The 27,895-nt window shown below is 38.5% G+C and overlaps 1 protein-coding gene across 6 annotated transcripts in view; it reads left to right on the forward strand.

Annotated features, from left to right (window-relative positions):
- ATF7IP (activating transcription factor 7 interacting protein) overlaps positions 1-27,895 on the forward strand; it is a 95,391-nt gene that overhangs the window by 11,647 nt on the left and 55,849 nt on the right. For all 6 annotated transcript variants that reach the window (XR_012830939.1, XR_012830940.1, XM_075707525.1 and 3 more), the window contains exon 2: positions 26,670-27,730. Coding sequence is in view for 4 of the 6 variants with exons in the window: in XM_075707525.1 (XP_075563640.1) it covers positions 26,677-27,730 (1,054 nt within the window). In the remaining 2 variants the exon portion in view is untranslated. The remainder of the gene's footprint in view (positions 1-26,669; positions 27,731-27,895) is intronic.

The raw sequence follows: 27,895 nt of genomic DNA on the forward strand, positions 1-27,895 counted from the left end.
TCTCTGGAGTATGTCTGTTTATTACATTTTTTTCAGGGCAGCCCTTTGGAATTAGGTTAAGTATCAAATGTCTAAAGAAAGTACTGTGATGGGTAGAACAGATTACTCTTTTCAGAACCTGCCCACATTACATTCTGAAAGTGGTCCACTGGTGCAGTGAGGTGATTGTGGACCTCTTCAGACGTAAATTTGCAACCATTTAGAAAAGTTTTATCACTAGTTGAAATTCCTTGAGATGCGGATTTTTGTCATCTCTGGCTTCATTTTTTGTCTTCCGCACAGTCTTAAAGGAAGACAGAGGTCACTGATAGAGCTGGGATGGCTTGGTTTGGGACAGCTGGTGTATTGACTGTTGTTCAGCTGCACATTTTCACTTGCCTGACAGCTTTCTGAATTTTTCTGGTTTACAGTGATACTTCAAGACAAATCTTTTGCTAGTTTTGGTTTATCATTAAATACCTCATAATGTTGAACAGCTCAGACATCTTTGTGGCAGTAAAGTTGTCGTGATGAGCCAAAAGCATGTGGTTTGTTTTGTTTTTTTTTAACTTGCTGTTGAGCATGGCGAAGGGGGGTTGCACAGCTGTGTGTACAGGGAGGAAGAAATTTGAGTTTGGAGTTTTGAGTATGTAGGCATACATGATGGAAAAAGCATCTAGACAGTGTAGCTTAAGGAACATCACATATAGGTAGACACACACACAGGCCACACCCCCCCACACCCCTCCATCGTCTGGTGGTAAAGTACATAAGCCACCGATAATTGTGGCTTGAGTAGATTGAAAATGAACTGGAAATAATCTAAGCTGTAATTTCAGTGTTGTGCATCAACATGGCTTAAGCAGCCCTTGTAACTTCCTGGTTCTAGCTATTTGTTCCTAGCCTTTGCCATCCTGTTTATTATGTTGGCACAGCAAGGAGCTGGATGAGAAAACTGATCTGAAAGGCTACTGGGGGGGAAGCTGGTTCAATGGCTCACTGTGCTGTGTCTTACAAACTGTTTTGCCAACATAGTAGAAATGGTATAGGGTGGGAACAAGGGGCTGAGGAATATGGGTGTAGGATTTGTCACTGCAAAAATGCGCACTGATCCTTTACTTCGATGTCAAGAATCCTGTAAATATGTGCGGTAATTGTAGAACAGAATTTTTGATGGTTTTGGGGAAGGACCATATTTTACAAGGACACAGAAAGATGAAGAATTCCTTGTTTCCAAGGGCATTACATAATTTTTGTGTGTTAAAGGTTTGGTTTGGAGGGGGTTGGAGTCTAATCTGTTACTGAATTTGGAAAGTATTCTTACTATGTTGGCTTTACAGAAAGCTATGTCCATGTAGAATAACAATGGAGAAAGATCTATAAATGTGTGGAAGTTGTGGTGTAATATGAGGTGGTTCTTTCTCACACTGTCATTTAGTCTGACTGAATAAATACCCTTCTGTTTTCAAGTCTAACTTCTGTTGAAATGCTTCCTGCCTCAGGTCTTTTCATTTCCTCAGCTTACTCAAATACAGTGCAGAACATGAAGAAAGCCACAAACAGAGAAGCAAACTAGATTTCGTCTTTTCTTAAATTTGAGCACATGGATGTGTTCCCCCCCTTTTTTTTTTCTTGGAGAAGTCTCAAGTCCTATAAAGGGTTCAGACCAGAGCAGCATTTTTTTTCAACCTTCTTAAGGAAGATCTTCCAAGAAGTTCTGGCAGATCCTCTGTTGTAAAACCTCTTCCACTTAAAAGAAAAGTGACTCTTCCTTGCCTGGATAAGAGTGGAAAGATAGAAGAACTGACTGAAACAGTTAGCTCTTCTGAAGCTACTGTGGCAGTAAGGCATTGGCCAACAGGATTTCGAGACAGAGTAAGAGGCTCTGAAGCTCACTGCTTGCACTTGCTATCAACCTTCATCATCTTTGCGCAGTTTCAAAGTGAACCAGAGTTGTGTCATGCCAGCAATGTCAGCCCAGTTGTGTGTAAGTTGAGAAAGAACTCTGATAGCTAGTTTTGGATCTCATGGTTTAGAATCTGGTACCCTGGTCATAGGCTGAACTGTGACAAAGGATCTCCACTGAACAAAGCAGAGGTGTCTAGGAGTCAGTATTTCAAACATGCGTAAGCCTTCAAGTTAAAAAGACTGCTTGAAAGAATAAACCCAGAGTCCTGCCATCGGAAGATTCCCATCTCAAATTCTGCTGTACACCATAAAAAGAATCGGGAAGGACTAAATTTGGATCTTGCTGTGAAGCAAAAAATACGCAGCCCCAGCAAAAAGGATACAACAAGGATTGTCCCTTTCTTTAACTACTCTGAGATGGGGAGTGAGAAAATCCATCAAAGTCTGATAAACAAGCTCAATGAGAAAAACAGCAAACGAGGCAGTTTTCTGTCACTGTTGTGAGGATTTTGCTGAAACATGCTAAGCTGAATCTGCTGCTCTCTTACTAGCATTTTGGAGAGACTATCCTAATACTGTCTGCACAAGAAACTATTGTTTCCTAATGCATCTGATGTATCCTAATACATCAGAAGGCATAGCTACCTCCAGTTCTGATGCAGTTCCAGAGGGAAAGATATTTGGCAGGAGAGGGTGTGTTGTCCCTATCAAACTGTTCAGTATTAAAAAAATGACAACTTCAATAAGGAAATCTCTACAAAAGAGGAAAAGCATACTACTCATCCAGTCTGAGGTAGAATCCTTGTTCAGTATCATTCTTTTTAGAATAGAGAACTTTCATGTTTGGGATGAAGGCTTCTTCCAGGCAAAACTGAAAGACTGCTAGGTATTGTAATTACACTGTTCATTCAAAATAAGATTCTTTATACTTCCATAAGATGGGTATGCTGATAAAGAAAGATCTATAGCCAAACTACCTCATAAACAGAATAAGAAAGTGGGGTGGTTCTTTTTTCAAGGGTTACCTGTGATTTACACTATTGTGTAATTTATTGTTATAACCACCTCATTTGTTGGACCAATACTAGCATAGATCAGTAATTCAGCATCTGCTAAAAGGTGGAGAAAAATATAACTGTTAATCAAGGCTCAGTGCCAGAAAATAATCCTCTGATATAGTCAACTCAATTTTACTCTAGTTCATTGCCATTATGATACCTACAGGGTCTTGCCATTTGAGTACTATGAGCATTTTAGAAGGTTGGCAGTTGTCCTGGTTTCAGCTGGGATAGAGTTAATTTTTTTCCTAGTAGCAGGCATAGTGCTGTGTTTTGGATTTAGTATGAGAAGAATGTTGATAACACAGTGATGTTCTAGTTGTTGCTGAGTACTGCTTATGGTAGTCAAGGACTTTTCAGCTTCCCATGCTCTGCCAGGTGCACAAGAAGCTGGGAGGGGGCACACTCAGGACAGCTGACCCAAACTGACCAAAGGGCTATTCCATACCATACGACATCATGCTCGGTATATAAACTGGGGGGGGTTTGGCTGGGGAGCAGCGATCGCTGCTTGGGAACTGTCTGGGTATCGGTCAGCAGGTGGTGAGCAGTTGCATTGTGTATAACTTGCTTTGTATATTATTATTATTATCATCATTACTGTACTGTTATTATTATCATTACTGTTTTACATTATTACTGTTTTACATTATTTCAATTATTAAACTGTTCTTATCTCAACCCAGGAGTGTTTCTCACTCTTACTCCTCCGATTCTCTCCCCCCATCCCATCAGGGTAGGGGGAGTGAGCGAGCGGCTGCGTGGTGCTTAGTTGCTGGCTGGGGCTAAACCACGACAGCAGTATTGCTGGCTAACATCTTAATGTCATCCTTTTGGATGGCTTCTTTTGAAGTCTTTTGGAATCAAAATGTCACAGCTGTGAAGCAGAGTGTTCTGTTAACAGTTTTCTCATAGATGGGCATGGGGGTTGTCTTTTAACACTATCCTGGCACATTCAGTCTTGAATACTACAGAAGGCTTCACAGAAATTTGCCTTACTTCAAGGGAGAAAATAGAACTTACAGGGAGCATTTGTCCTCTCAAACCCAATAGTTTAAAATGCCCCTTCAAGAATCAATAGTTGCTTGTGCAGACAGTTTTCACTGGAGCTGTACAAGATTTTAAAGAAGCTAGTAACAGCTTCCAAAGAGAATGGTTTAGAAAGATTCTCTGGAGGTTATCCAGTTCAATAGCTTCTGCTACCCTTTCCTCAGTGTTCTATTATTTAGAGAGATTCTTCCCCAAGAAGGTCCCATGGTGACAAATGAATATAACCTGGTTAATATTCACCTTTTGGGTACATAAATAAGATAGTTTTATAATCACAAATGCAATCTTGGAGAGAGATGGTCACACATGCAGAATTGTCAGGAGAGTCCAGAGTTAGTCTGCAAAATTATCAGGAAACAGCTCAGCTATGTTATGTGCCAGCACAAAAAAGAAAGGATGTGTATTGATGTCTTCAGTCATTCAAAGAGACTTTGATTTTGGGGGTAAGGTGAAACTGCAGTCCTTTCTTTACAGGAAGCAAGCAAACAAGCATTGTGGCTTGCTGGTTCACCAGGCAAAAGTCAACTTGTAGAGGAGCTACATTCAGAATATTCCTTTTGATGTCAAAGGTCTCTGAGTCAACCTTTCTGGAGGTTGAACTATTACAGCTAAACTTAAATCGTCAAAATTTAAGACGGCTTTCCTTTGAGGCTTTTATACCATTTCTCAGTGGAGGCATTCCTGAGTACAATTCATACTGTCTGCCTCTGGCATCTAACTTTGGGTGGCATTTGGGAAGCTTTCTAGACAAGAAAAATGACATTTATTGTAGGTGATCACTCTGAGTGACTCTGTGCAGATGCATTTTTCTCCATATAATTTTCTATGGAGTTTGGGAAGGCAAGCAGTCTAAAATAGCTGTAAAAATTCTTTATGTACTTCTGTGGTTGCGATGGTGGTGCTCCTGGATTGTTGCTTCATCCGCTTCATCAACTGCTTTTTTGTAGATATTTTGAGCTCTTCAGGCAGCAGTTTGGAGAAGTCTTTCACAGACCAAGTATTAACCACCACTGAAAGTGCTGGCAGTATCACTGCAGCCTGGCCATTGTTTTTTAGGTTCAGACTCAAAAACTTTTTATGAATTGTTCTGGCAAGATCATTGCCAAATAATCTATCAGTTAAACTAAACTTGCAGCTCCTTTTTTTTTGTATTGTATACTACAGTGAATGCTAGTTTCATGTCTTCTGCAGACTGTCAATGCTTCATGAATTTGTAATGTCTTGTTTCTTTATTTTTAAAGATCTGCAGTAGCAAGCAAAACAATGACCTCATTACTGGAAAAAATGTGTTTTGATTTTGATTACTTCCATCCTTTCCACTTAGGAATGCAGCACTGGCATTGGAGGTCACTCTAGACCCATGCTTTCTGAGCAGGAGGAGGCATGGCTTCTAGGAGGATCGTATCTCTAGATACATATCTCTGGTTCACTAGGCTAGTATCTATGATCTTACCAGTCAGCATCAACAAAATGTTGCTGGCTGACTTCTGTCCACAAGTTTACTGCCAACTACCATGCATAGTTGATGGTGTTGAGTGACCGCTAACTGGGACTCATAGCTGTCTTTGAAAAGAACTCCATGGGAAAAAAACCTAAAATCTGTCATCCTACATGTGACATTTAAAGCCAGGAATGCCTTTTAGAGTATTTTTTGTGCATCCTGCATAATTGCAAGCCTCATTGGGGTCATTAGTTGAAGAGCCTCTTAAGACATCATAAATACTTTTGGAAGTAAGTTGATCTCATTTGAGGCCTGTAGCTTCTTAATCTAAAAGACAGAGGTCTTCATTTATCAGGTGGAACACCTCTGCAGTCTTCCTTTTTATTTTGCATTTGTGTCCTGTAAGGAAACCTAGCCCGAGAAGAACACAGTAGGCTGCAGGTTAAGAGGACTGTCAAGAGGACATTTTGCATATAACTTTTTGCTGCTTTGTTCTTGAAGGACCTTTCTCTAAGAAATTGCAGAAACACAAAGATGGATTCTTTCTTGGTCATGGAGAAGAGATACCTTCAGACTACAGATTTTAATTTAATTTCCTTATGTTTGGAAGGGACTTCTAGAGGTCATCTAGCCCAACCTCCCTGCAGTCAGCAGGGATATCTTTAACTAGATCAGGTTGCTCAGAGCCCCATCCAACCTGACCTTGAATGTTTCTAGGGATGGGGCCTCCACTACCTCTCTGGGCAACCTGTTCCAGTGCTTCACCACCCTCATTGTAAAAAAAATTGTCATATCCAGTCTAAATCTGTTCTTCTTCAGTTTAAATCCATTATTCCTTATCCTGTCACAACAGGCCTTGCTAAAAAGATTGTCCCCATCCTTCCTATAGGCCCCCTTTAAGTACTGAAAGGCCGCAGTGAGGTCTCCACACTTCTCCAGGCTGAACAACCCCAACTCTCTCAGCCTGTCCTCGTAGGAGAGGTGCTTCAGCCCTCAGATTGGTTTTGTGGCCCTCTTCTGGACCTGTTCCAGCAGTTCTCCGTGTCCTTCTTGTGCTGAGGGCTCTAGAGTAATATTCCTCTGTAATATTAACAATAAGCTGTAATTCACAGAAAATATTGCAGATTCCTGGTACTAGTGTTTTGCTACAGGTATTGCGGCTGACATTTGGTCATCCTGCAACACAAAAGATAAATGCAAGCTACTTAGCAGCTAGAGGACCTTGTTTGTAGAGACTGGTGATTGAAAGGTTAGTCCAAATGACATCAGCCTTGTAAGTAACTAGCTTTCTTTGAATAATTTTAAAGATCTTTATGGTTTACTGATCACGGAAATCCAGTCTTCAAAGAGACCTGTGTCAATATGAATTTGCAAGAAAAATTATTAACTGAAGGGAAGCTTTTTAATAAAGAGAGATTGTCAAAAGTTGACTTGTTGGACTTATTCATGCAGCTGGATGAAGCAGTAGGCGAGACTTCAGAAGTCCTCTGTGAAAGTACCTCCATGCAAAAATTTTTTTAGAGTGGATTGTATCTAGACCAGAGACAGTGTTAGAATGTCAGCTGTGAGTATCCGATCAAACCTTCTCTTGCCAAATGGGTGAAAAAATATTGCATGCAACATATTATCCATCCTTTACTGTTATCAAGGCATTTGGGAAGGATACTTCCAGCTGGAGATGAGCAATCTAGCCATATCATCTTTTAAAATCATGGCATTTCTTTTTCCCAGAAGGTGCTTAAGAATGTTCTGGGAAATAAGGCCATCTAATTAGTCTGCCAGGCAATTCCACCTTCCCGTGAGAAAGTTCAGGTACTGACAGCGTAACGGCAGTGGGTTTTCTGTATTCATAGAAAGGGAAGAACCAAGTCCTTATTCTTTCAGAGAGCCATTATGTCTGGATTTTGGAGCAAGGTAGTGTTTTCAGACTGGCGTTTTCAGGGGGTTATCCAGAAATATCTCTAAAACGTCTCTTTGAAGACTACAGTTCATGTATGCCTCTCAATACAGATGATCTCAAAACAAAAGAAAGGTTATAATAGACTTAAAATTGCTCATGCAGTTTCTGTACACACATACGCACCAGTTCATTCTCAGTGTCTGTCTCAAAGTGGTCTGGAAGTGTATCCGCCAGAAGGTTCCACTGTAAGTCCTGAACAAGACTTACCTATGTAAGAAATAAAAACGGAAACCCCTTTTCTCTGCAGTGTTTCCTTTGTTAATCTGATACTGCTTTGAAATCTTCTATGACTTCCATTTTTGATACAGTGATAACAAAAGTCTGAAGTTGACTCCTTTTTATTAAGATGCATATTGCAAGATGAGGAAGTGCAATAGCTGGATTACTTTTACATAATTTTTTTTTACTCTGCATCCTTGAGACATCTGTGTAACATTAGTCAGGTCTGTAGTCTCCTATTTCACACAGTTAACTAAGCACTTGCTTTTTTTCACTGATTAGTTTAAGGTTATGATTTGAAGAGCTGTTGCCTGAAGTGCATGCATGATTTCACTTATTTAGTATTTCATAAAAATACAGCTATTTGCAGGTCTCTCCCAAGAGCTTACACCTAATTATCAGAATTTCATCCTCTCCTTTTTCTTCCTCTATCCTTACTCAACCCAAAGGGAAATGTCATGGCATATAGTTCACGTAACAGAATGCTTACTACAAGACAATCAGGAATACTTCTTAATGATTAAATGCTACTTAATAAGGTCAGGAGAGAGTTTATGAGAATAGGACTCTGTGTATGAACACTGACTATTTAAGGTGGTCCTGCATAGCAGTGGTGGTGCTTATTCTGCCAGAGTTCTGGAAAACTCATTGCCTCTTTTGAATACTATTGCGGTATTCAGAGTGTGCAGAGTAACCATGTGGGGCATAGGATGCTGTCCTGTAAGGCATTGTTCAGTAGGAAGCCCTCTGGGTTAGATGACAATCTGTGTGGGCAGTTTCTCAAGAAGCAGTTGCCTCATAGCAATATTATCTGCAGAAATACGTTGACTGCGTGGATTTTTGCAGTCTGTTTTCTTTCCCTGCCACAGTGGAATCTGCTGCTTGATGTCTGCGTATTGGTAGAGTTACTGAAGGTTGTCTATATTGGTCCTTTTTTGGTAAGATAGGAGAACGTGTATAGGCTCATGTGTGATATTCTTTGACTGAGAGGGTTCAATCTCATTTATGGAGTATATGTATTCCAAAAGTAGAATAAATCTAGATAATATGCTAACTGCTCTGTGGTTTGAATTCTTTATTATTTTTGTTACTATGAAAGTCTCTACTCTCTGTTCTTGCTTACCTTAAGTGGAGAAACTAGAAATCATAAAATGCAAGACAGTTACTGAAACCGAGTGGGGTTTCTGTAGCACTATGATGGCTGTTTCTTGCCACATCTGCGATATTTTCTCTGCAGAAGATACACATAGATACTTAGAAAAGTATGGAAGAAAAGAGGCTTCCCCCGGTGTATTTTGCTACCTCTGATTTTTGATGGCTTAATGTGCAGACTTGGGGGGAAAAAAGTCTTTACGGGGGAGGATCACCAAAACAGAATTGTATAGGCAGACTCCTATATATAAAGAACAAGCACTCACTGGTCCCTGAAAAATCTACTTGATTGCATTTCATAAAATATTTGTGAAAAGCTCACTTTTTCATTTGGTATCTGATGTTATGCAGTCAAGTGCATTATAGATCTTTGGAAAAGGAGAGGAATGAGATGGGGTTATTAAGAGTGTTAGGTTCCGATGAATATTCCTAAGTGGCAAATGTCAAAACTGAGATGAAACTAAGAGATGTTGCTTAGCAACTGTGGTGGTCTCTGGTGGCCACAGATGAATACAGTGAGTGTTTACAGCAGCACTGCTGCTGTAAAGTGAGTCTGTCTGAGGAAGGATGTCTAAAGTAGCTAGTTTTCCTAATGAAATTCAATAATGATTTCTTCCTCCTTCTGGTCAACCTCCAAAATTCTGGTGAACCTTTGCTAGGGATAGGAAACAACAACCTGACAATGAAACTGATTTTGCAATCGATGTTTTCCTAGTGATAAACAATACTTTCTATCAAATATTCTGGTATTGTATTTCGTATTATAGTAGCAGTACAATCTAGTATTTCTGTTCCTTGACTTGTCTTCAGAATTTGAGGCAGGATTATACTGGATTAGTTATGCATAGGCTATAGTAGCAGAACTGGGAGAAAAAAAATATTTCATTATATCGGAGGATAAATTGCTTTGAATATGTCTTCTCATTGTGTCAGCCCTAATACCCTCTGTAACCCTTCCAGCACTCCCTGCTGTATGTTTATTCAACTGTATTGTCTGCTCTTAGAGAAGTTCTGCAAACCCTACTGGCAGCAGCTTCATTTCTTCTTTCACTTAAAGATTTCCTAGTGCAAACATATTCTGAAGTCTAACTTCTTACTTAATGGAACTTGTGAACTGTTTTGAACATTCTTCTGAAATGAAATTTTGCAGGTGGAAGACGAAGACAAGTAAATGGGATGTGAGGTTGAAGCCTATGTATGAAAGCACAGTCTAAATTTGTGGAATTTTTAACAGTACTCATTTTAATCAAGTTTTGTGGGTGAGAGGATATGAATCAAAAATGTATTGCATTGCGTTGCACTTCAAGTTTATCCTGGAGTTTTCACTTGAATTCTTTGAATTTAAAAAAAAAAAAAAACCAAAACCAAAAAAACCCCAAAACCCACCCAAAAAAGTGTTACGTTTTTGACAGGCACTTTAAAGTCTTTGTCAGTTGCTCAGTGTCCTCTAATCTGGACTTCTGAAAATAACCTTCCCCTTCTAGAATGGGATCTTTAAGCCTTGCAGTGTACCTTGCCCTTAAAACAAAGACATTCATAGTAGTGTTTATTTGACATCCTGTTTGTCCAGATTGTTTTGTAGGGTATTCCTAAATAAAAACAAATTCTGATGCGTACCCTCTCTTTTCATTACTTCTGCTTCACCGTTAAATATTAAAACCACTGTCTTTATCTATTTGCATCTAAAATACGTCATGCAACTGGTACCTAATGCTGATCTTTTGGTCATAAAATCAGTCTTGCAGCTAAGTTCATAGCATAGCCCAGGTTGGAAGGGACCTCAAAAGATCATCTGGTCCAACCTTCCTTGGGAAAGGGACCCAAGATGAGATTATCTAGCACCCTGTCCAGTTGCATCTTGAAAACCTCCAGTGATGGGGATTTTACCACATCTCTTGGGAGGTTGTTCCAGTGAATCATTGTTCTCACTGTAAAATAATTCTTTCTTATACTGAGACAAAAGTTCTTCCTTTTCATGATTCTTTACCCACCAACTGATTTCAGCCAAATTTTAAAGGTATAGAAACCTTGAAGTTGGTTCCTACAAGTTTTATGAGAATTGGGAGTTGGATAGAAGTAGAAGGAATCTCAAGTTAGTGTTCCTACTGAGGTAAAGGCAGGGCTCTTACACAGTAGCTTCTGTTTAGTAGCAGTCAGCTTATCAATTGGCACATGTATGACTTTGTACAAGCCAGAGGAGATGCTTTGTATTCTCTCCTGGGAGAATTCCAAAGCCTGTATTGACAAGAGTAAGCAGTGCATAACTGGAACAATCTCCTATTTTCATAGTTTTATTTTTTTTTAATGTGAAGATATGTAGAAAAGACTAACTAATTTTGTGTGTACATATGGTTTTTTCCTGCGTGCTTACTGTTTTTTCTTACTTATAACCACTTTTTTAAGGTAGCTTGCAATGGTATCAACAGAAATAAATTTTTCATTTTGCCTTTTCGTTCCTGACAGTACCAGAGAATAGAAGTGTAAATGCTTGTGTTGCGTCTTTTGGAGACACTATGCTCATCTTTGGACTGCTTTTCTTTAGAACTGGTTAGTACTGACCTGCTGTCCAATAGTGAAAATTAAATCTGTGATCGGTGGAACTTGCACGGGTTACTTCAGTTGTATTTCAGCTGTGCTAAACATAAATTTTGTTTGAAAGACAGAAGACTCGGTTTAGTTATCTGGGCATATAATGGACAAAATAGAGATCAGTTTTTCAGGTTATTTCTACTACCGGTTTCACTCACTAAGAAATGTGTTTGTAAAGGTACTAATGATCACACTGTTGATTTTTCTGTATTTACGCATTTAGTGTACTGTTTGGTGTTTTTTTTTTTTAAATGGTGGGTTATCAGCTTGATGTTTCTGAAAGAGTTGCTAATAAAAGCAAACCTAAGTAGTTTGTTAATGTTACCAATTGTTATGCAGAATAACTAGGAACCTTCAATAATTGTAGGATAGTCTAGGAACTAGGCTCTGAAAAAGCTTAAGTGCAAGGTGTAGGAGTTTCCCACCCCCACCCCACCCCTGGTAAAATACTCTGAAAACATATTGTTCATCTTAGGCTTCTATTATATGCAGCTACAAGATGTTTACAAACCAAGAAATGGCACAGGACTGTTGCCAAATGCAGTCTTTGCTACATGTCCTTTTTGCATTAACTGTATCAAATAAAGTGTCTTCCTAGTTTCATTATGTTTGTCAAAGCACCTTGGAGTACTGGACAGATTCAAAATACAGGTTTAAGTGGTTGTGGTAATAGGCTACAAATGTAAGTGTGGGCAAAAAAGGGTAGATGTCACTCTTATTTCTTCAGATAATACCAGTTTTCTTTAGAAGAATCTAATCTAATGCAAGACCTGATCTTACAAACTGAGTCAGTTTGGAAAGTAACTAGTTTACTGGTGTTTCACTGTTATTTCTAATCAAGACAAGCCATAAATGAAATTAAGGTAGGAGACTTGAGTCACAAATTGTCGGGTTTTTTTCTTGTTGTGGTTGGTTGGTTTTATTTCTAGGCTTTTTGTCTGATCTTGAGTAAGCCAGTTAGTATTCTTTCTCTATGGCTCAGTTCTCCGTCAGTAAAGTAAGTGCAAGATACATGCATTCAGTAGAGGGATAAACCAGCTCTTTGTTAGCAAAGGAGTCATAAAGTACCAAGCAAAATAAAGGTAAATTTGACTGCTTGCTTACTCTGCTCATAATTAATTGTAACTGCATTATGAAAAAAAATTAAGATTCCCATCTCCTGTCTGTCTCTCTGTCCCTCCCCGCTACCATGTTTCTGCTTCCCCTGCATGAACTATGTTTTTCTTTCTGCAGTAGTCTGGGAAACATTTGATGTTCTCAGTGAAGTGTGTGTGAGGACAGAAAAGATAAACGGGGTAAACCAGCTTTGTCTAAAATTGTTGGAGGGAAATTTTACTGAATTTTTGTATATATTAGAACTTATCTTCATCTATTCAGCAGCATTTTTTAATTACTGTTCAATTCATGCCTAATTTATTGTCTGTACCTGGTTTCAGATTTGGTACTTCAGTGTTTGAAATCCTTCCTTAGGGATTCAAGGAGTGAATGCAATCAGTTGAGATCAGAATGATCATATCTAGAATATTTATTGACATTTATTTCAGTATTATAAATCCGACAGAATTTCTGCATGCCTTGTTCAAGATCAGTATTTGATATCTGGGTTCAAGACAGGTGTGACTGCAGGTAACTGGCAAAAGGAGTGTCATCTAATCCAAACTAGTTCACCAGTAGGTGTATTTGGAATGCTGTGCTCCACACTTCTCTACTTTACATGTTGTTGTCTGAAGCATTATTGTTTGAAGTTAGTGTTTGAATACCAAATGGTCAGATCGGTCATCAGATACTAGTTCTCCTGAGACAGGAAACCTGTATCAAATTTGAATTCCTGTATTTATAGGTGACTTTTGGCAACTTAGTACAGCTACGTTATAGTTTCCTTAGGTTAGCTTCTTTGTTGTTCTGTGTATTTTCAGATTATCTTGGAAGTTACAAACTCTAGAAGTGATTTTAAACCCTAGATACTAAATGCTGATAAGCTGCACAGGAAGGTACACTTATTATTTATATTTACTATGAAGTCATACTGTACTAGGTAACTAAAAACCACAAATGATTATTTGTAAGGTGTCTTTAATAGTTAGTGAAGAGGTTTAGATGAGCAAAAACTCCAATTGTTTGGTGTATGCCAAGCAGAACTAGTGTTTGGGGAATTTTATTCTGTTTATTTTCTTCCTAATATGGTTTCTCATTTTTATTATTATTATTAGGAAAGAATAGGGCCAGGGAGATCAGTTTTTTGTCTTTGTAGCAAAAATGATTGTGGGGCAAGGGGGAAACACTTTAATGCTGTCAACCTCTGCTAAAGATCAGAAATTTTCTTTTGAGTTTTGGGATAATCTGTGACCCCCTTAAGGGGTTACTTCTCCCTGTTGGTCGTTGTAACAAATGATTATTCTCTTTGATTATCAAATGCAGATGCATGAATTTTGCAAATCATGTTTATATAAGATGTAATTAGTTTTAGGCTAAGCCATTTAAAGCTTCAGTAGCTTCCCTTAAGGATACTCTGGCACACTAGACATGGATTTTGCTCAGCGGTCTGACCTTTTTAGTTGATGCGATACTCAACTTTGTGATGATGACACTTTGTGTTTATTTCAGATAACTGAATATTAGGTAGAGCCATCCAAACCAGCTGTGGGTTATAAATATATTCTTCCTTAATTCATTTTCCTGGTATGTTTAAAATAGGTACCAAGTCACTAAATTAATGGATAACCCAAGTAGATGAGTGAGTAGAGAATTTTCACAGAAAATTTCTACAGCTCAAATGCATGTAACTGGCTTCATGTGACCAGAAAAACTTGAAAATGTTATGGAATAAAGTTTGTAATCTATTTTAAAGCACCAAAGTAATGTTTAGTAATAACATATTTGATTACCATCAGGTTAGTTGGCAAGAAGTTTAGTGTGTGTGTGTATATTTATATGAGCCACCACAAATAATTTTTTTCTTTTTTTAAATAGACAATAAAATGTTTGCACATACTGCAGGATGTTCACTGAAATGTTTTTAAAGGGATGAGATAGTATGGATTTCTGTATTTTCTGTACTAATATTCATGGTATTGAATTCATAATACCAAGTATAATCAACATTTGTTATCTGTAATTGAGTACGTAAGTCTGGAAATACTTAAATAAAGTTTCACATTAGGACCTTGGTATTGTCCATAGAGCAGAGGCAAATTTTGTTTCCCTTTCTACTTAATACTCTGTCCAAAAGCAGTGTGCGTTTCAGGGTTCTTCCACCACTATGGAATCTGGTGCAGTCCAAAACCTGGAGTTAAATTAGATCTTTAATCTGCTTCTTTACAGTACTTTATTTTTGAAGCTTTCAAGAAATAACTACATATTGTTATACATGTAATTAATATTGCACCTATTGCTTTTGTGTCAGAGGAGTAGTTCAGAGCATTTACAAATAATTAAGACATACACTTGAAGATATCAAATATATTTCATTGTGGGAACAGCCTCCTTGCCCTGTCCCTAAAAACCCTGAATAACCAGATGAAGCTGACTTTGCGGGACACCTGTAGTGCTTTGTCAACCTCTGGAAGGGTCTGCCTGTCCGTTATACCAAGTCCTTGACTCATACATTCACACCTGGAAAACCCAAGGCTGTTCTGTTGCGTGTTATGGTGCAGCAGCCCTGGTGTTCCTGTGATTTGTTTTGTCAGCCAGTTCAAGGAGCTGAGTTTAACCAAGCACTGATCCTACTAAATATATGTATCTGGACGTTAAGCTCCTCAGTGCTGTAGTAGTACTGGTAATGTAAGTTGGTATTGAAAGGCTAGTATGCAACACACTAGTCTTGAAGCTGGTTCCCCCTTCTGCCCCCTGTCTTATGCTGGCTTAAGTGTTAAAAGCAGCTGCATGGTTAATAGCATCAGACAACTGATGTGTGCTGAGGCTTTTTTTACTTGCTGGGTTGTTTTGTATTTGCTGGGTTAAACTAAAAGGTTAGCTTTAATGTGGCTGAGGTCCCTGATGTGAATTCACATGCAACCTCACCAGTGCTCGCACCACGTTCTCGGTTTATTTCATCCTTCACACGCAAACGTGACTGTGTACCGTGTAATGTAGTATCAACACACTTTATGTGGAGTGGATGCAATTTTGTTACTAATGTTCATTCAAAAACATTGATAGGAAGAACAAATTTTTAATATTGCTTAAAGAACCAAGTACAAAAGGATTTTCCTATCAACTGAGTGATTACTTTCAGGACATTGCTGTGGTCCTCCTTTGCTTCTGTTCAAATATCTTTGTTTCTCAGAGTATATAACTGACTTGACATGAGCATATTAGCATTAGATCTAAGTCAGCACCTCAGAAGTCAATAGGGCATATTGTGCTTTGCTGTTTGAGGTGCTGCTGATGCAGATAAATACAACTGTGCCACTTACAACTAGTGTGACATTATTTCAAAATTTATACCTACTTGCACTGAATTTTAAAAGTGTGGCAAGAAGATACTAATGAAGATTCTCTTACATGGTAACAAATCTAAAATGTTGCATTTGATCTTAAAACAACTAAACCAAATGGAGTATAGCGAGATCATAAGTCTACTGACTATGCAGCAAGCATAATGAGAAAAGGGGGGGTATGTTGAAGGTTCTAGAAAGGAAGAATACAGCAAGAATTGATAACACTTCATGTTACTTCTTGTCATCAAAACCCCTTTCAAAATTAGTTCTATTGTTCTTAAAGTTTATTTCCACGATTGGAACCACATAAAGAAACCATCTTGTGTTTGTCCAGTGTCTGCTTCCTGTTCCTTGGTCAGTTTAGCAAAGAATTAATTTAAGTCTGGCAATCTGTGTCTGCAGAGCTTGTTCTAAGCATGCTTAAGCTGAAGAATCATCTATGCTATGTTTGCTTACATGTTTGATTATGAAATGCTTAAAGTACAGTTTGGGTAATACCTTGGGTAATTTTTCTTACAAGTCTTTACAAGTGTGAGACGTGACAAATTTTTGCCTAGCAGCGAATACAGAAAAATAATTGTCCATTGACCCAAGAGAATTTAATCTGCCGCTGTACAGTTTTACTAGGGTAAATAAATCTTAATTGTATGCATGGTATAATAAGAAATTGACTGCCATAGAAATTTATTAGAGAGTGACTGCTTATCACTGTAAAAATGTGAATTACCTGCATTATGTAGGGTTCTTAGCATATTAAACAGTGGGTTACCAGCAATGAAAACATGCTTTTTCACTTTTCTCTTGTATCTAGTAATGAATGGAATATTAGCTTGTTAAGTTTGTTTTTTCAGTTCTCATCCTTCTCTAACATTAGTTTCTTTTGGAAGACATTTAGTATCTGATTAATGAATAACTGTCTTGTGGTCAGGGGGGCACAGTTGCTAGTAAAATTTAATAGCAGTAGCTAACTAATATCTATGGAGTAAGCTACCTTTCCTTAAAGAAGGATGCTTGTGACGAATAGTTCTAACAGTAGGTATGGGTAATAAAGTTTCGGTAAATTGTAGTGTTTACAAGAAACTCTTTTTGTGGTTTTTGGTTTGTGTGGGATTTTTTTTTCTTCTTCTTAGGTTATTTTGAAGATTTATATTCAAATTTTGTCTTCTTTCACTTTAACTTTTCTATTGGGATTTCTGATTAATGTTTGTGATTCTGTTTTGTCAAGTCATTCAAATGCTATCAGTCGTTGTCAGTGGTCACTCTGTGGCTGTCTGCATTGGCCACTTTTCTTCCTTCTCTCCTTACTTGATTGCAACAGCCTTGTAGAAAATACATTTTTACATACCAGAGGTGCTTATATATACTTTACGTATCAGGTGGTGCTTTTCAGGCTGCCAAAGACCTGGATTAGGCAGCTGTAGATGTCCCATGTGCATTGGGTCCTGTTCTCATCCATCTCGCTATGTTGGCTTTCATCTGCCTTTAACCAGTTCCATGAAACAGAAACCTGAGGTCTGATGTGGTGGATAGAAAAGTGCAGAAACCTCTTTACTTGCTTCTGCTGTGGTCAGGTTTATGCCATCAGTTCAGTAGTACTGAAAATGAAACTTGTGTAGATGATACCTGTTTTGTAGATTGAAAATGGTAAAATGCTGTACATGTAGATCACTGCTGAACTTATAATAGAATATGTATTTACATAATAATTTTCAAATTGTGTGCTTTGCTTTACCCCATTTTGTATTTCATTTTTATTCTCAAGATGCCTTATCTATTTACAGAGTTTCTTTTCTTGGTTCAGCCTTCTCGCCTTTCCAAATCCCATACTGTCTTTAGTTTGAGTGCACAAATTGTACGGGTGCGTCTCTCAATAGGTGGGACTTACCAAGGGATAACTCAGGAGCCAAAAAGAAGTCTGTAACTTCAGATGTAAGAGTCCACATTTAATGAGGATTCAGTGTCATCTGTTGTGGATATTGTGGATGACTCAATTTTTATGCCACAAACTGACAAGGGATATTAAACAGTAAGAAAGATGGTTTCTGTTCCTGCTAGCTTAGAAATGAAGGCGAGAAAGATGTGCAGATAGTTTATGTTTTGATTTGAAGAGAATGACTTCAGAGATTATTTTTTTTCTATTAAAAAAACCCCCACGAAAACAGACAAAAACCTGCGAGAGTTAAGTGTGCCATGCTCCCACGTAACGCCTCTGCTTTTGGCACAAAACTTGAAGATCGGGTGTCCCTTCGTTCCTCGTGTTTGCAGAGGGGCTGTGCCTCTGCGCCGCCTCGGCAGCGGCAGCGTCGCGGGTGCACGTTTCGGGAGGAGGAGGGAACACGCAGGGCGTGTTCTCATACGTGCACCGCGTCACCATCGGGGAGGCGCTCTGTCGCGCCCCGGCTGGGTGACGCGCGAGGGCGCCCGTTCTATTTTTAGCCGGTTGCCGGGCAGATTTGTACAGGTCTCCGCCTCGCGGTTGCGGATTGGTTTATGCAAAGCAACTCTTCCGCAGCCAATCCCGAGCGGGTATGCAAATTACCCGCCGTTCCCGGCTGGTGAGGGGCAAGGTGGCTGCAGGGCCTCCCTCCGACACTCACAGGAAGAAAACTCGTCATTTCATGGGGAAAATAGGCAAATAGCCGTCTTGCCCCCAAAACGTAAAGACTGTGAGAAGTCCCTACCAGGCTTCCAAGTAGATGAAATTATGGAACAGCTGGTTCCTTCACATACTGAAGACCTGCCTCCTCTAATCTGAGGTGATATGCTTGGTGGGAGTTCAGCAGTGACTCCCGTGTGTGGAAGGACTGGTCTGAGCAAGGAACAAGCAAGCAATGCAGCAGGTGCGCTACCCCTCCTGAGAAAGGGTATCTTCCCTAGAGGAAATAGCGATAATGCTTTATAAAACAGCAGGTTGCCACAGCCAGCTAATCAACTGCTAGTTTAGTTCCATTTTAAATTGTTGCTTGTTACTGAGAAAATGTAATCTTTGCAAAAAACTCCTAAAAGGCGCTTGTATGCATGACGAGTACTTAACGGTTTAATGCAGCATCACCTTTTTATTGCATGCTTTCACTTCTGTTTCTTCTGGCATTTGAGAAGCAACCTCAGGGGACGACCATTGTTAGCATCAGACAGTTCACCTCTGAAGTCTGATGTCACCAAGTTGCAAATGTTTGAAAGCTGAGGTTACATCACTAGTTAGTTGCATATGTAATATGTGAAGTAGTTTAGAAAATGCTTTATGGAATGTTAAGGGTAAATATATAAATTTTTTCATTAGGATAGTGTTACTCTGCATTTTATCTAACGAGACATGTAAAGAGATGTGTCTTAAAAGGATGCAGTTCTGCATACATTAGTGCTACCTTCTTACAGCTGTAGCCTGTTGAATTTTCACTTGAAATTTCACCTATGAAAGGAAAAAATACTGTATTTCATAATGCAAAGAAAAGCCTTGCCTTTTTTTTTTAAGGATTTTTTTTCACAGAATTTCTCATATTTTTTGGCCTGCGTGTACGTGAACAATTAATTCAGGTTGTTCAGGTTTTAAGTTTGGAATATCAGAAGTTGGATGAGGTTTTAAATTGTAGATGTGTTCTGGCAGTTAGTGTCTACTTCTGTGGAATTATTAGATCCTCCTGATATTTAAGGATAATGGTAACTGTTACTCCTGTGCCAAAGATGGAACTGTAGTATAACATTTAAACTGTGTATGATAAAAATATTTCACAAATGTATCTTAAAATGCACAAATTCAACTTTACATAAACTTAAGTAAATCTCTTTTTTTACAGAAAGAAACATACTTTGTGCTTTAGCTTGTGCTAAAAAAAATCAATCTGTTAGCTGAATTTTGCTGTTACGGCTATTTGAAACAGCAGTACTTGTTTAGTGTTTGGAGATCTCACAGCTGAATTGAAAGCTTATGTTTTAAGTTGTTGATAAAAGTTGAAATCTCTAACACTTGTGGGAAGAAAGAACACACAGGATCTACCACTGTTGCTCTGGCTCAGTTCCACTCAAGCAGTTCTACTGTTTCAGTGACCATTTACCAGCTGATAAATTTAGTTTACAGAAAAAGACAAAACTCATCTTGCAGAATGAGCTTAAGCTTCATGTGCTAAAGAGTGGGTGTTTCTAAGGCACTCAAGTTGCTTGTATAAGGTGAACTGGAGTATGTATTTTAATTAAAAGTTGTCTAGGAAAGGTGCTCATTTTCCGTTCTTCCATCTTCAGAAGTAGCATTTTATGTGTAGTAGTTACCAAGGCATAAACTGATGAACCATGTAAGGACAATTCTGCAAAACCACCAGCAGATGAAAGATCTTAGTTGTGTAAATGGACCTGACAGTCCTTTTTTCCCATGAGGAATCAATTTTTCCCACAAGGCATGGCAGCCTCATTGGAAAAGAACTCTAAAGTAATTTAGTATGAGAAAGGGGTTCATGAGCCCAAGTCAAAGGCGTTATTATCCTCTGGAGGTAGAGAAGACACAGGACAACTGCTTAATTCACTGTGACGCCAATGTGATGAGAGCATAGTTCCAGTTTGTACATGAAGTTGTCGATCAAGTACGGTACACAGGACCATACAACCTGTTTGAAACTGCTGTGAATTCACTGTTTTATCAAGCCTGTACATTTGGATGTTTTTCTTACGCATAGATACACATGTGGACATGATGTTTTACTGAACTGGTTCTTCAAAAGGCAGTTCACAAGGGTGGGGGAGAATGGCCTCTACTTTCAAGGCAGAAGTCATACTGCACTCGTGAAAAAGCACTGATTTTGATGCTTCTGTTGGGACACTAGGAAAGCACGGGCACTGCACGGGATTTGAAGAAAGGAAAGGTTACCAGCTGCCATACTTGAACCAGGTTGGATCTCAGCAGGGTTTTTTTGATAAAACATTTAACATTGCAGAAATTCAGTAGTCCTAGAATAGCCTAAAAATGCTCCTGCACATTAAACACCAAACCTTTATTGCGGCTGCGCACCCCCTGTGCGCTGCACTCGTGGGTTAGCGCTTTTGTGCGGCTCCAGGTCTCAAACTGAAACCCCTTAATTTTTTCTTCATTTACCAGCTCTCTGGAAAATCTCGTTAGTTTAATGCAACCCTGCTCGCCTGCGCCGTGGGCCCCCGTGCTCGTGCCCTGGCCGACTCCGTGCCGACGGCCTCGTGGGGGTTTGTTGCTGGGTAGAATTTAAGGCGCTGCTGTCTGATTGGCTGCCGCGCCGCCGCTCCTTCCAGCCAATGGGACGCGGGGCTCGAGTGCGTTCCCCCGCAGCGCCGAGGCGAGGGCCGCGGGCCGGCGCGCCCCGCGGGGAGGGGATGCGGAGGGGCCGCGGGGCCGCAGCGGCTCCCTCTCGGGTGCGCCTGCGAAATTACAGGGCTCTGCTGCGGGGGGGAATGCCGCTCGCTTCTTAAACCGCGAACCTCAGTACTGGACGTTAAACACGGGGGGAAAAACAAGCTAAAGATTTTTTGTTTTAATGACAGTGGACCTTGTTTTGCTGTATGTGCGCTAGGTGAAATAGGACAGGATGGTGACGTAATTATTTCTTAGAAAATGGCACATTCTTCTCTCACTTTGTTCAGCCAACACCAACATAATATTAGCCTAAAAGGGAAGAAAACGCAAATCGTCTGTGGTGTAGTAGAAGAAATATTATTTGCGCTTATCATATGTCCTTTGTTTTGTTTATTATATTTTAAAATAAAGGCACAGTTGTATGTGGATCTCAGTAGGCTGGTGGCGTGTATCTTGCATTCAGTCAGATAAGTAGACTTGTATTAGTGGTAGAAAAATCATTGGCACATTGTTTCAGCGCATGTTCTGTAAGAATAGATCGCGAATGGTTATTTTTTTCTTCTTTGAAAATAGTTTTTAAATTTCTGACAACTTATATCAACGTTGCTATAGAGGATTTCAACTGAAAACTGCTTTTTATGACCCACTACTTAAAAGGTAGGTTCTATTCACCACTTTCATTCTCTGGGACTCTCCATCAAGAACAAAATACTGACCATTTGCTGCCTCGCTTTCCTTGATTTGGTTATGCTACATTGTAAGTAACTTGCATATTTGAGCACTGATTTTCATGATCACAGGCTTTACTTTCTCCATGTAGTTCTTGTGCTTTGGCAAATGTTTTATGGTTGTGGTGCTTTTTGGCTAGCACTGCCTGCACTCCAGGAACCCTATGCCAGTGCTGTTCTAGACTGATGATATGATGCAAACCCCATTGTGCACTACTGTTTAGATTCCAGCTTCCCTCCCTCCCTTCCCCCCCCCCCCCCCCCCCCCCCCAATGTTTCCATGACCTTCTCTTTGTCTGCTGCCTGTTACCAGGCAGGATTCAGGCAGCTGCTTGCTGATTGGCTAATGTTTCGAGCAGCTCTTGGGCTGCTCATATGAGCACACGATTATAGGCTAATCCATAACAGCTAAGCTAATAACCTTCCTTTGTTGCTTTAGAGCTGCAATCTCTCTACAGAATAATAATTAAAAAATAAGGGAATAGAGGGAAAACTTTATAATTGGCTGCGAGGAGAGTCCTCCATGTATTCCTAGCTGCACTGGCACGTTCTGGTTTTGCCATGTAGCATGCATTTGGTCATGGAAAGAAATCTCCAAATATTATTGGAGGGAGGTATCTAATGATGTGTTTGTGTGTCTTATGCTGAAGTATATATGACTTTCAAACTTAAAATAAAAAAGGGAATTTTCATAAACAGTATCTGAACAAATACACAATGTTTGTGTGTGTTTGAGTTTAAAAACTGATTATTGTGTTTAAAAAAAAAAAAAAAAAGCAACCCGAAACCTACCACCTTATTTACAGCATTTAACCCTTACACACTTAGCTCTACATGCAGGAGACATTTTGTGCTGTTCTGTACACGATGAGTAAAAACTGAAAATACCCAAGCATCAGATGAGGGAAGTGCATAGCAAATGTAGCCAAACCTTGTGTTAATTATTAAGTATAAAGGGAGACTACCAACATACATTCATTTGGAACACTACTAGTTTTAAATGTTTTATTTGTGCAAGACTGAATTCTTGTAACCTGCTCTGCAGTTGCTCTCTGAAGGGCAACCTCCTTACTCATTTGAAAGACTGGAAGGCAGTATTTATCAGATGAATGCTGATTGGCTTGCACTGGTATGACCAAACCTGTCTGGACTGGTTACTGATTTATTTGTTTCTTCTTTTACTCGACTCTCACATGGGATCTGTTACTTGGCTGCAGTGTGCTCCCTTGTGGGTATGGCTGGAAACGCTTTTAAGGCTGGTCTGCAGTGATACATGATATTTAGCTGTTAACCAACATTTAGTGTTCATCTTTTAATCTCGTCTATGCTTATAATTTTGTCACTCATGGTAGCTTTTGCTGGATATTCTTTGGTTGCAAAAGATTGTGGGATTGAGCTGAAAATATGCATGAGTTACTCAAATAACCGTCTAACAATGGAATTTTGAGAAGCCTTTTTTTCATACAGGTTCATTGTAGAACTGTATTAGAGCTTTGTTTTTAAACTGAATTTTTGGATAATATCCTAAGATATAAAATAACCGTTTTGAAATATATTAGAAATTCAAGCTTATTCATTATTTTTTTAAGAAAAAAGTAAGGATGCATCAATATAAAGGTATTCTGATTTGATTTTTTTAAGACTGCTATTCTTGGCAAATTTAAAAAGGGAGTGCCCTTCATTTTAGACTGTATTTACTGTATTTTATTTATGTTAAAAATATGAATGAAAGGCTGTTTAGATAATTAAGGAAACTAGAACAGAAAATACTAATTTGTTTTAAGTTGTATTTTATGATTATTTAAATGATGCACTTATGAATTTGATTCTGTTGTCTGTGAACATGTTATTAATTTGTTAGTGTATTTTTCAGTCATAGGAAAAGTAGGATTGTGAATTTTGTAATGTAAGAATTTCTGAATTCTGGGTAATGCTTATAAAAGAAAGCATTGTAGTCTGGGAGATCAAACTACTTGTCTGTCTTAATTTCGATACAAAGGCCCTGTATCCTTGTACTCCATTAAAAGAAGACTCTCACTAGCTGGTCACCTACTAGGAGCTCTTGGAATTGTTCAAGGTTAGCCAAGCCTGGAATTTTCTATTTTTTTCCAAACCAGCTCTACAAGATGTACATCTGTAAGAGCATGCGTGTTGGTTATAGGGGATTATATGCATGGAACGCGAGTGTGATGATCAGTACTCTTATTACATGAGAGTCTGATACATGCTTTTACCATGACATGAAAAAAACATGCTTTACATTCTAAGTTTTTGGGAAGAAGGAAGGGATGTGCTTTCAAAAACTGCACATGCACTTCTGACATACTGGAGGTTTTTATATGCTTCTCCTGACTTCAGGACTAGAATTACTGTGTTAAATGTATTCTCTTCACTGTATTTAGCATGTAGACAGTTCTGGAAGGACATTAACAGCTCACTTGGAGTTCATATTTCGTCTGACTGGAAATGGTTATGTGATGAGAACACTTTCTAAAAACAAGTAAATTGATGTTTCAGATCAGTGTTTCTGTAGGTGTTATGTTTTGCTCCCACTAGTGGCAATCCAGTAATAGACAATCCTGTTCAGAAAATCTAGTTCATGGAAAAAATTCATGTCTTAATAGTATTATTGAGTCTATAAATAGAGCTGATACAACCTTTTATGAAGATTTGTTCATCTGTTCCTGAGGTGTGAATTGAAGTGTTATTTAAGCACCATCAGTTAGTCAAATACGAGGATTCTCGATTGTCATGCAGAAAAGAACTGAAATAAAGTGGAAAGGAATCTCAATGTTATGTTAACAGGAAATGCAAAAACGGGAAAAATCTTATTTTTTCATATTGCTTTCTATTTTGGCTCTGTTTTTGTTAGGTCATGTTAACTAAGTGTAAAAGAATCCTTATAATTGTAAAGTATAGTATGTCATGATTGTAAGGCTTAGAGTTTGTTTTGCTAGTTGAATTCATATTGTACCTTAGCATATATATTCATATCTTACCGTAAAATATTCTAGTTGGGCAATGCATGAATGTTAAATAATTTCCTTTATAAACAAACTGTTCCCATTAAACTAGGAAAGATCCAGCAGAGGACTATCAAAATGATAGGATCCTAAAGCATGCGACTTATGATGAGACTCTGAGGGAGCCTGACAACTTTAATCTGCTGAAGAGAAGGCTAAAGGGCAATCTTATGGATGCTTAAATAAAACTTGTAGGCAAGGCTGGTTACAAAGAGGGCGGAGCCAAACTGTTACTTAGAGGCTGTGGAATCTCTGTTTTGTGAATTTTATGACTTGGTTGTACAAAACCATCGCAGATCTAAGCTAGTGTTGATGATAGTCTTGCTTTTTTTATCAAAATATCAAAAAAAATTTATACCCCACCTGAAAAGACAAAATGCAGTTTAGTAATGAATTTCTCAGCTCTGTAAATGAAAGTGGACTGGGGGAAGATGCAAAATGAACTGTAGTAAATATTTAAAATGCATCCTTTGTGTAATAATTCTGCTACATCAATGGTATAAATATTTGTTTATCTGGTGCTTGGGGAAAAAAATAAAATCCGTATAGAGATCACTGACTGATTAATTTTATTTCTTTTTTTTTATTTGCCGTAATATCTTTTGACTACTGTTACCCAAGTGAATTTTTGCATGTTTTGTGAAACTTAAGAAAAGCCATGTCATAGACAGGAGTAACTTATGATGGTGTAGTAGCTTCAGTAGAGCTAAATTGGTTAGCATCAGCTGATTCAAGATCTTAGTTGCTGAGTTTCATTTAGGATATAAGAAGTTCCTTAACTGCTTTCTGCTTCTGAACAACATTATCATATCTAATCCTTTAAAACTGGGTCCTAAAACAAGACCACATGGGGGGGGGTGGTTGTGGAACGACCACATGTTATATTTCAACAACATTATTTCAAATTCCTAGGTAATGCTGGATTTAACTCCATTTGCTGATTTGATGAAGTAGATTTTTGAACATCATTTTTCTAATTTTTTTTTTATTTATTGATGTTCTTAATATTCGCATTGGTGGGTGGAATGAATAAAATTATATGGAGGGCAAAACCATCAGTTTTCCTTGGAAAAGGAAATCTTTCTAAAAGGAGATTGAAAACCTGTAGTTTTTTATAAGCACAAATGGTCTTAGTAAAATATTACTGGAAATTCAATGAAAGTGCTCTAAAAACCCACGTTCAGTTAACCATTGTATAAACGTGGAGGATGAAGGTCTGTTTTATCTATACGGAAGAAAAAAGTATCTTAATGACACATTCAGAAATTCTTTCAATATATTGAAGTTTTCTTAAAAGTTACTTGATACAAAAATCTTGTCATTTATTCCAGTTGTTAACTCTATTTGAAACTCACGAAATTACATCATTTTAGAAATATAAAAATAGAAAATAAATGTGAACCGAGGGACCAAGAATATTTATTACTTGTTTCATGACAAGAGAGGCTGCTGGCTCTTGCATTAGCACAGTATCTGTTTCTAGCTAGAAAACCTCATTACGTGGCTTTGTTATAATAATACTATGAGATGACTTGTCTAAAATGCATAGTCAGAACATTACTACGTAATGTTAGAGTGTGATCTCAGTGATCTTTGCATACACGTGTTTGTGCAGCATATGTAGAAACTTGTATTCACTTTTTCTGAGGACAAACAATCTAAGTGTGTTGTCAGGTGTTTCTTTGGTTTTGTAGATACAGTTAAACTTCTGCTTTAAAACGTGCTAAATGCTACAGGCTTTCTTAGGAACACTGTAATATGAGGATAATAAATTGTTACCTTCACAATTCTTTCTGAACTTTTTCTTTAAAGGGTCAAGATGGATAGCACAGATGAACCTCAGAAAAAGGTCTTTAAAGCACGAAAAACAATGCGAGTCAGTGATCGACAACAACTTGAAGCTGTCTATAAGGCTAAAGAGGAGCTGTTGAAGACAACTGAAGTTAAACTGTTAAATGGAAAACATGAGAATGGAGATTCTGATATAAATTCCTCTTTAAGCAATACAGACTGTATGGAGGACAAGAGGGAAGTTAATGGCCTAGCAGACTTATGTGTTAACTCTGAAGAAGGAAGAACAGTTTCTGATGAAATTAGTGAAGCCAAAAGCCCTGAAAGTAGGGCAGGAAGCGTAGTCAATGACGTAGAACCCAAACCTCTAACACTGTCTCCAGAGAATGTTACTGCTGAGCAAGATAAAGATACTGATACTGCTTTAGCTTGTGAGGCTGAAAATGGAGTGCTTGGTAGCAATAAAGATAACTTCCATGAAGAAAATAATACAAAAGATCATTTGGACCAAAGAGAGAGTGACATCCCATCAGAAAGTGAAAGTAAATCAATCTGTGATACTAGTGACTGTTCTGAAGAGAAGGGAGAAACAAATGACTTAGCTATTATTTCTGATTTATCTGGTGAGGAAAAGAGGACTGAGGAAGTAACTGTTGAAGATGCTGTTGGAGAAGAAGCCATCTCTAGCAGCATGGAAGCTGACCAGAAACCAAAGGACAAACGAGATGGCACTGCAGGTCTTTCAGAAACCACTGTTCAGAAGACAATAGATGAGCCAAGTCAAAGTATCTTGGACAGTACTGACTCTATGGAAACAGATGAAATTATTCCAATTTTGGAAAAACTAGCCCCAGCTGAAGACGAACTGAGCTGTTTTTCTAAAAGTTCTCTGCTTCCAGTGGATGACACAGTCCCAGATTTAGAAGAGAAAATAGACAACTGTTTGGGTTCACCATCCAAGCAGGAAAGTAATGAAAGTCTGCCAAAAGAGGCTTTCTTAGTACTGTCTGATGAAGAGGATCCCTGTGATGAGAAGGAAGAACGTACTGAAGTGATACTACCAAACAAGTCAAGTCTTCCAGGTAACAATTTTCTAAATTGGTAGTTTTGATTCAAGTCTGGGATTTTGTTCATTTCTTAGAATGACACACTTGGGACATGTTTCTAAATCAAAAAGGCAGTCTTACTCACCAATTCTGTGTTACGTAGTCTTGCGATTTTCAAGGATGGAATTTGAGGCCCAGAAA

Source organism: Pelecanus crispus, chromosome 1 (genome assembly GCF_030463565.1).
Source record: "Pelecanus crispus isolate bPelCri1 chromosome 1, bPelCri1.pri, whole genome shotgun sequence".
Lineage (NCBI taxonomy): Eukaryota > Metazoa > Chordata > Aves > Pelecaniformes > Pelecanidae > Pelecanus > Pelecanus crispus.